Raw genomic sequence first — 15,299 nt, forward strand, 5'->3', positions numbered from 1 at the left:
CACAGAGAATAATTTAAAAATTAATTAAATAATTTAATATTTTAAAAAATTAAGAGTTACAAAAAAAATCTCTCTGGAATAATTTATAAAAAATAAAACTATCAATTGAAATATATATTTCACAATCATTCGTTGACTGTCATATGATTGATCATCAGATATGACATTTTTTTAAATATTTGAATGAGATGAATTTTTCGGAGATATCGCGACGAAGTGAAAATCGATCGCTCAAGGAGGAGCGTCCGTCGCGAACTAACGGCGCGTATCGTTTCGCGATAGTTACCGCGCCGCCAGGCCCGAGTTTAATAATCAATAATTTTCTCCTGGCGGCCCCGGAGCTGCACGTGTCGGATGTGCGGCGGGAATTTTGTCCATCATCGATCCGTCGTCGCGAACGGCGCGGCGCGCCATTATCGGACGATACTTTTGCGGCGTCCCAGGCGGGGGGGGGGGGGCGAGCTATGCACACTTTCTCCGGGAATCTTGGCTTTCATCTGAGCCGTTATAGCGTTCTCGATTTTCGATGCTTCGCGCCCTCAGGCAGCCGATCTATATTATCATCGCCGGGACTCGTCGTCAGAAATTGATGAGAATGGGAGGCTAAAAGGTAATCGCTGTTAAAGTCGGTTTATTGGCAGCACGGCCGTGTAATAATCTGTAGGACACGCTCCGCCACTTGTGGAAAATTGCGAAACACGCGTTATCGAGATCTTTTCTGGCTCCCAAATTGATCGTCAATCAATCACGGTGATCTATATATGACGTTGCGTTTGGTGTTGAAATGATTATGAAAAAAATTAAGTTTGTTTTTATAATTTTTGTTTTATAATTTTATTAATTAAAGAGAATCTCACGTTTGTCATAATATTACGACTATAGCATTCGCAATATTTCTCTAAATATGCTAGATAACTAATGGATCAAAATTAATTCATCGTGACACAAAAGCGCGCTCGCGAAATTGTATTCCTCTCGATAAAACGTGACACTTCTGGTTTCACCTGAGCGGATTCGTATCGGGTGACTAATCGGCTGCCGCTTGCAAGATGTTGCGACGCCGGAGGGTTCCGAAGATTGACCTGCGACCTCGTTCCCCTGCGGCCTCCTTGTCTTCAAGGCGATAGATCAAACGACTGCAAATTTTCATTGAAGAATGCGTTGGCCGTGCTTTCACATGACAGTCGAGAGTCAAGTACTTTGCGTTACATTATTAATGCATACGTGCGTAATTTTTATATAGTGATGGTATGCAAGATAATTTTTTGCGAAAATTTGGATAAATTAGGATTACTATATTTTTGATAAAAAGAAGGGAGGATTTTTTTATAAACTTTTTAAGTTTATTTAGTGCTTTATCATTTTTTAATCCTTTGTTTCTGCTTTTTTGTATATTTTGTTTAATATTTTTTATTATCGAATGTTGCACATTCATATTTTCAATTCTCTATACATTTTTAAAGCACACAATAGAATCTGCTTTTAACGGATTCACATCATCGTGTTATGCGTATCACCCACAGGTGCAATCTATATCTCTGACGCTATTTGCATGGCGATGTGATAAAATCACACTCGCATGTGCCAGGATATACAGGAAACCCGAACAGATACCCTCTGTCACGTGATAGTATCAATTCGTCGTTAACGAGTCTATTCATCGAGTTCAATCGCGCCGAGTCAACACGATATTTTACATTTTATATTTAATGCTGAAATTGAATGTGCTAACATTTTAAATTTATGCCAACAAAAAAATGATTTTAAATTCATCAAAGATTATATGTCTGCACCAGTTAAATTTTTTATGTAAAATTATTGCATGTGATTTCTATTGTCCTCCTTTATTGCTCTTTCTAGAATTTTTCTCATCTGGAAAGAAACCACTATTGCTATTTCCAGCGGTATCCCAGTAAGGTCGCTTCATTATTTTCTATTGTGATTCCATGGTTCGCGGTTACGCGGTTACGCGTTCGTTTTCTACGAGTGCAGGTGCAATCCATATATATCGTGTTATTTATAATTTACGCGATAGAGACGATCAGATATCGGTCATGCACATTTCGAAAGGTAAAGATTGAAAATATGGAGTGATATTTTATTAAGCTTCTTGACGATTATGTATATATATATATATATATATACACAACATAACATAATTGCATATTTAATATGGTATTGAAGAAAGGATTTTTTTTTATTTTAGGAATAATGATAGGTAACCGTACACGAATAGTATATAGTAGAGCACAAGTTGGTGCAGTGATTCCGCTTATCAGAAGGCAAGAGAGACTATCGCGAAAGGTTCTTTGCGATATGCTCTCTCGACGATGTTTACTCGCCCTTTAATCGAATGGTTTATTTTATCACTCGCGTAATTATCGTAAAATATTGATACTTGATTCTCGATTTGTGTTTTTTAACGTGCTCATAGCGACGGTTTTAGCGATCGTACCTGCGTCTTAATGATAGCGTAGTACCGCATTACAATATTACACTTGGACTTAATGTCAGCCGCTCTATCGTTAAACGCCTACTTAAGGATTATGCGTTGATGCGGGAATTAATAGGTTGCGTATTTTGTTCTGAGAATCAGGGTATTCCTTATTCCTTACAGTATATTGCGTGATTACTTAAGACCATGATAAAAAAAATGCAATTTAATCTTAACAGCAACGTTTCATAATTTCAAAAACAATTAATTCCAGCATGATTTAATTCTTAAATTATAACATTGATTTTTTTTAAATGTAATGTTAATTTAAAATTTAATTATCATATATTTGTTATTATTATAGACTATAAACTAACTAATAATACTATTTTTTTATATCATAGATTTTAGAAGATACAAAAAATTGTATTTGGAATTTTCGCTTACCATATATTTCGGTTTAAAATTTAATTTATCGTAAAATTTAATTTTTAAGGATGCCTGGTTTTTTTAAAAAAAAAACATATTTATTAAGTTTACAGTAAAAGCTAGAGCTTTTTTCAAAAAATTGTTCATGTATTACTGTGTAATATCGACGATATTTACGATGAATTTATTCAAATTTTTTATGAATATAGAATTGATAAATCATACGCTCGATTAAGCATGTGAAAACCATCTTGCTTGACTAGTAAATTAGTGGCAAGCGTTTAAATGCAAAATTACTAACAATTTCCAACGTGAACTGAAACATATTTTGATCGATCGTTTTTAATAGTTCAATTAACGGAATAAGCACTCTCGGAAAATTCTCTGCAAAAAATAGCGTGCCTGCGTGACACGCGCCCGCTAGTATCTCTCATTTGTTTAATTAATGTGTGCTGTAACTGTGTAATTGCGCCGCGCCTAGGTATTTCTTTGTGGAATGCGCAAATGAATCATCGAAGTGACTAACCGCAGTCGCGGCGAACGTTATTATTAACCGACAATTAGTCGTGATACAAATCGGTCTTGTACTTGCCATTATATCATCGCCACGAAGTTCTTTAGTAAGGTGGACGCAACGGCAAATAACCGGTTGTGGAAGATTTTTACAGAAATAAAAGTATTATTCGCCGAATAAAATTATTATTTCGTCGTACAATCACTTTTCTGATATCGTGAAAGCTGTGGATTTTGCGCAAAAAAATTGCTATTTTATAAGAGATATTCAAGATTCACAAAAAATCACAAAATCTCACTAGTATAAATAAGTATTGATTTCAATATAAAAAAATCATAAATTTTGTTAATTTTGAAAAAAAAAATGCTTAAATATTTTTTATATATTGGTCATACATACACGGAAAAAAAATTAGCTGCCGTAGCTAAAAACTGCGTGTAGTAACTAGATTTCAGTTGTAATATATGGACAGCGAACATCTTAGCTGTGACACCTATTTATTAGGTGCAACAGCGAACATCTTAGCTGTGATACCTATTTATTAGGTGCAACAGCAAACCGTTTTGCTGCAGTTTAGAAATTTATTTTGCAAACCATGATTAGTTATGGCAGTGAAAATTTTTTTTTCCGTGTACACGCAAAAAAATGACTTAACAATAGCAGCTAAATTTCAGTAGCTAATCTTTTTTTTCCGTGTAATAAAACATATGTATTGTTTAGTTGCTGTATCTTTAAAAGATCCACTTTTCGAGTGCGATCCGGTTTTTCATCTTGTTCCTCGTTCTCTATCTTCGTATCTTTAGTTTTTTCTACGCCTTTTCTCTTGTTCTCCGTAGTCCGGAATAGCTTCTGATAATCGTAGGAGCGCGGCATAGTCGAGACGGCTCGTTACCTTTATAAATCGAACCGGCCGATCAGATTCGCGCCGGATGTGTGCAACAGGTGAAATTACATGTCGAGAAAATTGCCGATCCTCACTCTTCTCTCTCGCTTCCCCTCCTGACCGGATTCTTCCTCTTTTCTAGTCATCTTGTGCATCTAAAAAAGATTCGATAATTTTCAATAAAACTCTTGTTTTAGCTAGTATGACTGTATCCGTTCGTATTATTGGTATCCGAGTATTTGTTTCAATTTAAAATAATTGAATGTAAAATTATTATTTTTTCAATATCTCTTGGTTATATTTACATATATTGTTGTTGTTACAATCACCACGTGTATTAAAAATAGCAAAAAGTATAATTAAATAATATTTGCACATAATCGTGCCCGCATGAATATAATTAAAAAGTCGTTTATTTAATTGGAATCAATTAAATTGTATATGTATTGACTTTGAGTACTTGGCAACATTTGTACTAATAATAAGAGCACTAATTTAAATGCATGGTGAACGATGTTCTACTTCGATTAGTTCGTCACATCCCGTTTTATTCTACATATCAGACCTTAATATCGCGGAAATGTACACGCGTCGTTATTCTATTAATCTCTCTCGGGTAAAGTCTGTTTACGAATATCCGAATATCGAAGCATAAATAGAAATGATCAGCTTTAACACGCGGGGGTCGTGCTCCCGGCACGAACATGATTTAATATACATTTGGATCGTGAACACCACGCCCGTCATAACTGCGGCACACGCCAGCCCTGACCTTTTCCACATCCTTCGCTCCTTCCTCGTAAGATCGAGAGATTGCGGCTTCCAGCCGTGATCGGCGCGAATGATGCCTTTATACGGCGGACCAGGTTTCGGCGTGCGCCATTTTTGCCCGGGCGGACCTCCATCGGTAGGAATTAATTAAAAATAACGTGCTTTTTGCCGACGAGGCGTTTCTTTCTCCGTAGTCTTGTCTGTTATGCTTGAGAGGAGCGTAATCCCAAAGTAACGAGTCACGCTCGTACACGTCTTTTTGCCGGCCAATTTAATTATAATCACCGCCCTGGTGCATCATCTTGTTCAGCAGATTTTTTGATAAGACACAAATTTTATCTGATATTAATGCGCACGCATTACATATAAAATTATTTATTACAATATCTTCTATCGGTTAAATGGAAGCAATTAAAAATAGGAATCAAGATAGGGTTAAATCTATCTTTCGGTAAAATTTTCATTACGAGATATTAATAAAAATGGATATAACTCACGGTTCACACACATTTAATTTTAAACGTTTCATGAATGAGCAATATATAATAAAATCAAAATTAAATGAGTAATTTACGGGAGACGAATTATATAAGAAAAACAGAAGCCAAATAAAAAAAATATGTGTAAAGAAAAATGCAAGTAAAGCTGTGTGAGTGGCAAAAAATTATATTAAGACTGGAATAAATCACTCATTATGAGGTAACAGTTGCCGCAACATACACGTATTATGATAATCCCCGCTTATTACATTCAGAGATAAGAAATTTACTGTGCAAAAATAGTTTCTATCATACATATGCGACCACATTAAATTGGATATAAAATCTTTTTAACAGAAATTCTAATTTGATTACAATTTATACTGAAGATTCATTGGCATAGATTTCTTCTCTCTATATATAGAATAGTTTTTAGAATAGTTTTTAAAATATAAATATCATTTGCTAATATCCCAACTATTTGCGAGTTATGATTATGGGACGTTCATGACGAATCGCTATCCCACATACGCTTACGTTCATTAGATCGACTGCAAATTATTCGAAAGCCGTCTCTTTGATGGGAATCGAGCCGCGATTAGTTCCCACAATAAACTACTGCTACCCTTTGCAGTCGCCATTTTCATCATCCCCCCAATCCATCTATTTCGTTGACAAGTGGTCATATTCGATCGATAGTAACATGGTTGCAACCCCTTATGTCGTTTCATACTTATAAATACTGGGTGGTTCCGGAATAGAACATACGTTCTATTTCGTAACGATCATTTCAATAAAGATAATATCATAATAATCAAAGAGTTACAAATTGAAAGTTTAATCAAATCCGTTTTATTTTTTCTCATTTGTATACAGCACGAACTTGAAAGAGTATACATAATCTCTTGTTAAGATATCTTTTTTATCCTTAACAAAAATATAAAATAAAGCTTCTAGAATACAATAAAGTAACAGAGCCTTATTGTTCGTTTAAATAGGATTTTTTTTTATTAAGATAGTGAATAATTTGTGAAAGATATTAACGAACCTTAAACGCACGGTTGTTATGGGACACCGCGTATACATGGGACAAACTTGATTCGGGAGGCACGCGTGTCGCTGCACGTGTGAGCGAGAGCGGAGCTTCCGGCGAGCGACGTCGGCTTTTTAAAAGCCTGCTGCTGCTGCACGCGTGGCCGTGTGCAGCCACGTATGGGGGTCCCGCGGGTTTCCCACGGCGGATGTGCACCCAAGTACGTAACACGTACGTACCGCCGGGGAACAGGCGATCGTCGTTAACAGAACCATTCGGTCACATGCCACGGGGTTGCCGACCTAGCAGCAGCGAGCCGTTCTTCACGCCCTCGTGCACACACGACACACGCCGCCGCTCTGACTTATGCTGTCCCACGTGCAGGTGGTCAAATGTGAGAAGTATTTTGCGCTCGATATATAGTAGTATATATAATATTTGCAGATATCCCGCGTTCTATGCACACGTTATCCGGGAGAAACGCGATAACGAGTATCTCCCCGTCAGATGTTTACTTAATTGATAAGCTGTTGTCTGAATAAATCAAGCGAGATATCGATGCAAATATTAGACGAAATTAAGGAAATATAAATTAGGGAAATGTAAGATGACTAGTGAAACTAAGTAGGAAGATGTAAAAATAAAAAGTTATGATTTTTATTCGTAAAATTATATCTTCATACCTATCGCGCGCTGTAAATTCAGGATATATTCTTTCAAGAAGATATACGTATTCCTCGAAGCAATGAGGCGTTACCGTACTTGCGGAGGCTTCTTACCGACAAGAAACCTGGAATTTTTTCTTACGACGTTTATCCACGCACGATCGAATTCCGCGGTTGGGGTAAAACCGAGACATCGCACCGAAACAATATCCATTCGTCGAACGAAAGTAATTCGATCGGTTTCGCGCATCCGGTCTCTGCGACCTTCTCATGAATCGGTCGTTTACTCGGTAATTAACGGCGCGCCACACCCACGTCTCGCGTTAAGTCCGACCGAGCACAATGTCAATTTTATCTGTCTGACGGTACACTTCGTTTCGAACACGTGCGTTCCCGCAAACGATTACGGTACAAATGTGCAGATGTAATTTCCATAAATAAATTGCTTAAATTTAATCGCTTGTACTGCGGTAAGAGACCGTGATTTATTATGGGACAATGTATTTTCGAACAATCGTTTAAGTCCTTCAAATCCATTGAGAGTAGTCATTAATATCTATCGACATTCGGATGTATTATTAATGACACGAGTGTGTTGTGGCGTTACTCTTAATAGAAATCATATATCCGAACACGGATCTGTTCCATTGATTGATACGAAGGACGATTTATTACGTTCGATTCGTTGAATATCCGTATCGTTGGGGACGTCTCGCGATTGAGAAAGAGAACATGTTTAATTATTTTTTTTATTACGTGATCGCCAGTTCTCTTATGATACTTGCGTGGCGTTATATTTAATTAAAGATGCCATCCCAATTTTACTAGGTGTCATTGATGAAGATTTTTTAAATATCAATCTACTTAGTATTAATTATTATTAGCCACTGATGCAATTTATTTTCAAATAAACGTTTTCTCTCATATATTTTTAGAAAGATGAGGAACACTATTTTTAAAGGATAAAGTTCCGAATAGGTGAACCCTCCGATTTTTTTGAAACTACACTATTTTTTGTATTTTTTAACGCTGATTACAAATGTGATAATGAAAATTTGCGACAAGGTCATTTTCAAGGTCAAAACTCAAAAAAAAACTGAAAAAATATACTTTTTTAAATATTATTTCGATAAATATTGATGTAAGAAAAAAATGTGTCAAATAAAAGTTGTAGTTCTTGTAAAAATACATCATTTATGTTCTATACATTTTTTGCGTAAAACTGAAAGTTTTCGAGAAAATCGATGTTAAAGAATAAAAACGGCAGGTGAAGTTCCGAAAAGTGCTCACCTCTGATTTTTTTGAAACTCAGTATTCTTACGTATTTTGATGCACTGATTACGAATATCATAATGAAAATTGGTGCATCTCTCATTTTCATAGTGAAAATCATGAAAAACCCATAACAATTTTAGATCTTACAGAGAAAAACATTTTATGTCCTATTAATTTTTACCGTACGATAGTTTTCAACAAAAACGATGGAATCTAAATCTTATATCTGTTCTCCCATCTAAGCATGTACTTTGCAGTACATATACGATTCCACATGGGTTTACAACTTTCCACGTAGAGCGAGGTTCCACGCAAACCTATTTGTCTAGTTTTTCGGTAGTGGAGCCCCCCGCAGGGGGGCGGAACCCACTGTTTCCACGCATACACTTTTTCACGCGAAGCCAGGTTCCACATGGGTTTGCAACTTTCCACGCAGAGCGAAGTTCCACGCAAACCTATTTGTCTAGTTTTTCGGTAGTGGAGCCCCCCGCAGGGGGGCGGAACCCACTGTTTCCACGCATACACTTTTTCACGCGAAGCCAGGTTCCACATGGGTTTGCAACTTTCCACGCAGAGCGAAGTTCCACGCAAACCTATTTGTCTAGTTTTTCGGTAGTGGAGCCCCCCGCAGAAGGGCGGAACCCACTGTTTCCACGCATACACTTTTCCACGCGAAGCGAGGTCCCACATGGGCTTGCAACTTTCCACGCAGAGCGAAGTTCCACGCAAACCTATTTGTCTAGTTTTTCGGTAGTGGAGCCCCCCGCAGGGGGGCGGAACCCACTGTTTCCACGCATACACTTTTCCACGCGAAGCGAGGTCCCACATGGGCTTGCAACTTTCCACGCAGAGCGAAGTTCCACGCAAACCTATTTGTCTAGTTTCTCGGTAGTGGAGCCCCCCGCAGGGGGGCGGAACCCACTGTTTCCACGCATACACTTTTCCACGCGAAGCGAGGTCCCACATGGGCTTGCAACTTTCCACGCAGAGCGAAGTTCCACGCAAACCTATTTGTCTAGTTTTTCGGTAGTGGAGCCCCCCGCAGGGGGGCGGAACCCACTGTTTCCACGCATACACTTTTCCACGCGAAGCGAGGTTCCACATGGGTTTGCAACTTTCCACGCAGAGCGAAGTTCCACGCAAACCTATTTGTCTAGATTTTCGGTAGTGGAGCCCCCCGCAGAAGGGCGGAACCCACTGTTTCCACGCATACACTTTTCCACGCGAAGCGAGGTTCCACATGGGTTTGCAACTTTCCACGCAGAGCGAAGTTCCACGCAAACCTATTTGTCTAGATTTTCGGTAGTGGAGCCCCCCGCAGAAGGGCGGAACCCACTGTTTCCACGCATACACTTTTCCACGCGAAGCGAGGTCCGAAAAACTAGACAAATAGGTTTGCGTGGAACTTCGCTCTGCGTGGAAAGTTGCAAACCCATGTGGAACCTGGCTTCGCGTGAAAAAGTGTATGCGTGGAAACAGTGGGTTCCGCCCCCCTGCGGGGGGCTCCACTACCGAAAAACTAGACAAATAGGTTTGCGTGGAACCTCGCTCTACGTGGAAAGTTGTAAACCCATGTGGAATCGTATATGTACTGCAAAGTACATGCTTAGATGGGAGAACAGATATAAGATTTAGATTCCATCGTTTTTGTTGAAAACTATCGTACGGTAAAAATTAATAGGACATAAAATGTTTTTCTCTGTAAGATCTAAAATTGTTATGGGTTTTTCATGATTTTCACTATGAAAATGAGAGATGCACCAATTTTCATTATGATATTCGTAATCAGTGCATCAAAATACGTAAGAATACTGAGTTTCAAAAAAATCAGAGGTGAGCACTTTTCGGAACTTCACCTGCCGTTTTTATTCTTTAACATCGATTTTCTCGAAAACTTTCAGTTTTACGCAAAAAATGTATAGAACATAAATGATGTATTTTTACAAGAACTACAACTTTTATTTGACACATTTTTTTCTTACATCAATATTTATCGAAATAATATTTAAAAAAGTATATTTTTTCAGTTTTTTTGAGTTTTGACCTTGAAAATGACCTTGTCGCAAATTTTCATTATCATATTCGTAATCAGCGTTCAAAAATACAAAAAATAGTGTAGTTTCAAAAAAATCGGAGGGTTCACCTATTCGGAACTCCACCCTTTTTAAATTGAATATTATTGAATTAATCGATATATGTTATACGTAATTAATTGTAATTGGAAGAAATTGTTTTTATGCCATTGATTTACTACAATTATTTGCTTTTTTAGAGAGCGATATTTCGCTACGCCGTGCTTTGCTCATTATAATCGTGAAATTGAAATTTATGTATCTTCATATTCATATACGATCATTTCATTGTTGTATAAAACAACCCTCTGAGAGCCACGCAATCTGCATTATATGTGTAGAAAAGAAATAAGAGAAATTTTACACCTCTGTTTTCTCTTCTTTCGGCTAATTTTGCCCTCCTTGCAAGTTTACACATTATTCGGCTGCAGACAGATTCTAATATATATGCAGATTGCAGATACGAGATCCTCCCGAATTTTACATACATTGTAGTACCTTCTATTACGCAAATATGTATATAATTTTCCAAAATTATTGCATACACCTGCTTACGTCATTTAAGAAAGAGAGCATTTTACTTTAATAAAAATTGATATCATTATGAAAAAATGTGGGCACAATTTTACGTCAATTTATTTCTTCGAAAAGATATTTATTTGCGTTGATCTCTTTATCTCTTTAATCGGACGTATAGGATTTGATTACTAAATTTTGATCTCGCTAGGTATTAGATATAACATTATTCCAATTCATCTGATCGGGACACGCTTTTCGTTGGTCATATTGTTGCATTTAGACTCGCTCAGCGATTCATTTGTACATGGGTGGAACCGAACGCCGATCGCGAACGGTGCAAACACCGTTCTGGCTCACGCAGGAGATACGATCTCGCGCATATACGAACAGCAACGTCCTCGGGGCCGAGTGGATCCCTCTCCCGTTGTAAGCCGGCTACGCCATTAAGCTGGAATTCAGGTGTATTAACGATGCTGGGCCGCGCGCGGCAGGTACGTAGCGACCACCCGTGGGCACCCGGTAGCGCATTAATGGCAACGCCACAGAGCGGAACTCTTCGTTAAGAAGAAAGAGAAAGAGTCGTTTTATTTCGCCTATCTTACGCGCTCGCGATCTAAACTACACGTTTACTGCCGACGCGACACGGAACTCCTATGTCTCTTAGAACCGGTGGGAAAGGGTTACGGGGGACGGCGATTGTGTACGAATGCGAGGACGTTGGTCAACTGCCGCTACTTCGGCTAGGAGGACGTTGAGAGATTTTCGCGCTACTACGATATTTTAAGAAGTGTGTTTTGACATTACCATTCTATTTATTATACTATCTCAACATGTTCTATTGGAGTACATATTAAACCGGAAGAGGATAATCCGAGGATTAATCCAATCGTTGCAATATCGATCAGCGTGATTAGAGGTTTTTGCGGAGTCGCAATATTTTAAGAAATCTATCTCGTGATTATTGCCCCATCTCCTTAATTACTGTATTAATTTTTTTTAACTAAAATAGGTTGGAATCTATATACCTGCGTGATTTGATTCTTTGTATGCTTTCATGCAGCAAATCGCGGAAACACGCCGATGCGGTTAATCCCGCGAGAATATAAGCAAAGCGGGTTGTATCGTGGTCTCTATGCTCTTATTTGAATTCTGTGCTCTAAGCGGCATCCTCGTTATCGAGAAATTCCAGCGTACAGCAGTTCCGCAGGTGTTACGCGTAAATAAATGAAGGTCGATGCATTCGTGGAATTATTAATTTATTTTTCGTAAGAAAAAATACATCAATTTTTATCGTTGTAATAATAATTCTTGTTAATGTAAAAATTGTTGTTATTTTATTTTTATTATATATCAAAGGTTGATTCATTTAAGATCAATGTTTAAATTATGATACAAAGAGAGTTACCAATTTGATACACGTATAATTATATACATCTAGATATATTCTGAAAATCTTGCAGCTGCAGATTTATTATAACATGATTTTAAAGAAACATTTTTGGAGAAAAGGAGAATATTGCATATCAGGTATAAATTAGAAAGTTGTGTATTAAGTTAATGTTTTGTGCCAAAAAGCATAAAAAACATTAAATCTTTAATAAAGTAAAATTATATAACTTTCATTAAAATTATACAGAAAATAATACATGCGTGATTAATACATGAATAATTAATAGAATATATACATTTATTATATTATATTTTTATTATATGTTTCAGATGGTTCTGCCATTTCGATGACGATAATTACGTGAACGTGCCACGCCTGTTGAAGCTCCTGGACAATTATAACCCGCGGGAGGATTGGTACCTTGGCAAGCCCTCGATACCTGCGCCCTTGGAAATCATCAGGCAGGGTCCGGAGCCACAGAAGCGACCGGTGAGTGCAGATCAATCATACTTTCTCTTTTTTCACGCATTTTTCTGATACGTTTTTTCTGACTTTTAAATATATCCGTATGAATTACACACTGCTCGCTGTTGTATAAAAAGTATTTGTCCGAGGATAGAAAGCAATATATACATGTAGTAAAATTGTATAAGATTCAGATCTTTAATATTTTTCTGTTGTTAATGGATCGGTGGATATTTTTCTTGTCTTGAATAATTTAATTCACACTTATTATAAATTATTTCTTGCCGATGTTTCCAAGATTTTTTTTTTAGCGTGATTGATTTATTCTGTATATGAATCATTAATTTTTTTTTTACTACCTTTATTAATTACTTGCAATATAATATCGAGACTCTAAGAGTTTTCATTAAACATTTATCCATCGATCCAACTGTACAACATCTTTATTTCGACCATCTGCTTCGATGTAAACTTACTTGGACCGTAATTACACGCTCCTCCGAAAATCAACTTAATTACGCGCGTCTTCCGCGCTCGGTCAACCTCAAAGAAGTTGTCCCTGTCGACGATTTATTAAACATCGTAATACCAAGAGTAGCAATTTAAAACCATGACAATAACGAGCGTTTTGCTACCCAGCATGCGAAGATACCGCAGACGTGAAATTCGTCTGACCGTCTTTGAAGCTTTTGGTAGAAGATGAAATTAAACGCGCCGACAGAAAGAAGGTCGGGAATAGGAAAAAGATGGAATAGATAGTTAAAAGGAAAGAGAATAAGATTATTTAAAGAAATATTTTCTTTCTTCTCCTTTCTTTACCGTCTTCACGCGAGAAACATTACTGCGCCTGCCGTCACTAACGGGTGGTCTTATCGAATTTATGCATCCGCGAGACGACGGCTTCCGGCGAAGTCGGAGCGTGCACATGTCGTGGCGAGCACAGGTATAAATAGGGATCGCTCCGCTTTTGTAAGCAAGTCCGTTCGACGGTGAAGGTGCAATGTGCGAAGAAAATGCACGATAACGTCTATTCTTTTTAATGCTTCCCTCCGGCGGTGTCTTCTTCGCGCCGCGAGTTTCAAGCTATTATCTCGCACCTCGCGTATATGTATCCCCTTTATCCCGAATGCGAGTGTGCGATGGGTTTTTATGGGTAAATCTCGTCTCGCGAGCTCGTGCCCATGAAATTTCGATTTTCTTTCACGGAAGACAGTCGTTGCAACCGTTCGCGAGCGCGGAATTTACTGTATTCTCGGATATTCAATCTACGATACTTTTTGCTCGCACATGTATCCGCGAAATTGCTCTCGGAGATTTGACGTATTGCATATGGAATGTTTTCATGATATTTCTTTACTATCACGCGCGAAAGATAATAAGGGGAGATATTCAATAAAAAATATTTGAAATAATATATTTTATTTTTATTACTTTTTTTATGGTAGTGCAATTTTAATTCGCAATGCATTTTTCATTTATATGAGAGACATTATTCTCCCTCTCTCTTTTAAGTTGTAACACGATCTTTTCTTAAAATATCATTTCCGGAAAATTGGGGGAAAGTTGAATTGAATATAAATTTGAAATTAATAAATTATTATTCAAACAACGTGAAAGATCAATACATTTGTAAAAGGGAACGAAATGTGTAGTGGTGCGTTTTTTCGAGGCACAGCAAGCGGAGAAACTCGCCCGTGCACAATCACGAATCGATAAAAGCCTGTCTCACGTACTGCTTTAAAGAGAGATACACGATGCGATTCGGATGTCGCCGATATGATCGCTGACGCTCGGCAGCCGACGGTTAAAGGAAGCCCGCGATCTTATCACACGGCGGTGTCATGCTATGAGGCCATTAATCCTTTTTCTTCTGCCGAGATGAGAAATGAAAAAGGATAGTCGTCTCTCTGTAACGTCACTCACGGTCGAGAAAGGACCGGCCGATATGTCCCGGAAAAAAATTCCAGGATACGCACGTCATTCGCTCTAGAAATTGATAACCGTTTTAATCCACTTGTTCGGGAATTTAAAATACACCTTTTTTTTGCGCCATTCGCTTGCGATATACGCGCATCGAATCAATTTTTAAATTGATGCGCTTTTTACGCTCGCGGGATTTGCATTCCGCGATTGAGAACAGAACAAAGTGAGAAAAATAGTACAAATTGGAAAAGCCGCTCTTCTTTCATCACGGGGGAAAAAAGATACGGGGGAGGGAAAATAGATAAAGACAAGCAAGGTTCGTGGTGCTCTCGAGATGAAACGATAAATCTTGCAAAGCCCGTAGGATCCGTTCCTCCTTCTGAGATTAACCGCTTCTTATAAGGCCCGATCGAAGCCATTCATCAAGCGCCTTTCTTGATATCTCTT

General features: G+C 37.9%; 1 protein-coding gene across 1 annotated transcript in view; it reads left to right on the forward strand.

Annotated features, from left to right (window-relative positions):
- The window catches only part of LOC115232699 (fringe glycosyltransferase), a gene marked incomplete at its 5' end in the record, with an annotated part of 81,569 nt that overhangs the window by 23,944 nt on the left and 42,326 nt on the right, over positions 1 to 15,299 (forward strand). The window contains one exon of the mRNA XM_029802728.1: positions 12,794 to 12,953. Coding sequence (XP_029658588.1) covers positions 12,794 to 12,953 — 160 coding nt within the window. The remainder of the gene's footprint in view (positions 1 to 12,793; positions 12,954 to 15,299) is intronic.

Source organism: Formica exsecta, unplaced genomic scaffold (assembly GCF_003651465.1).
Source record: "Formica exsecta isolate Colony F162 unplaced genomic scaffold, ASM365146v1 scaffold149, whole genome shotgun sequence".
NCBI lineage: Eukaryota > Metazoa > Arthropoda > Insecta > Hymenoptera > Formicidae > Formica > Formica exsecta.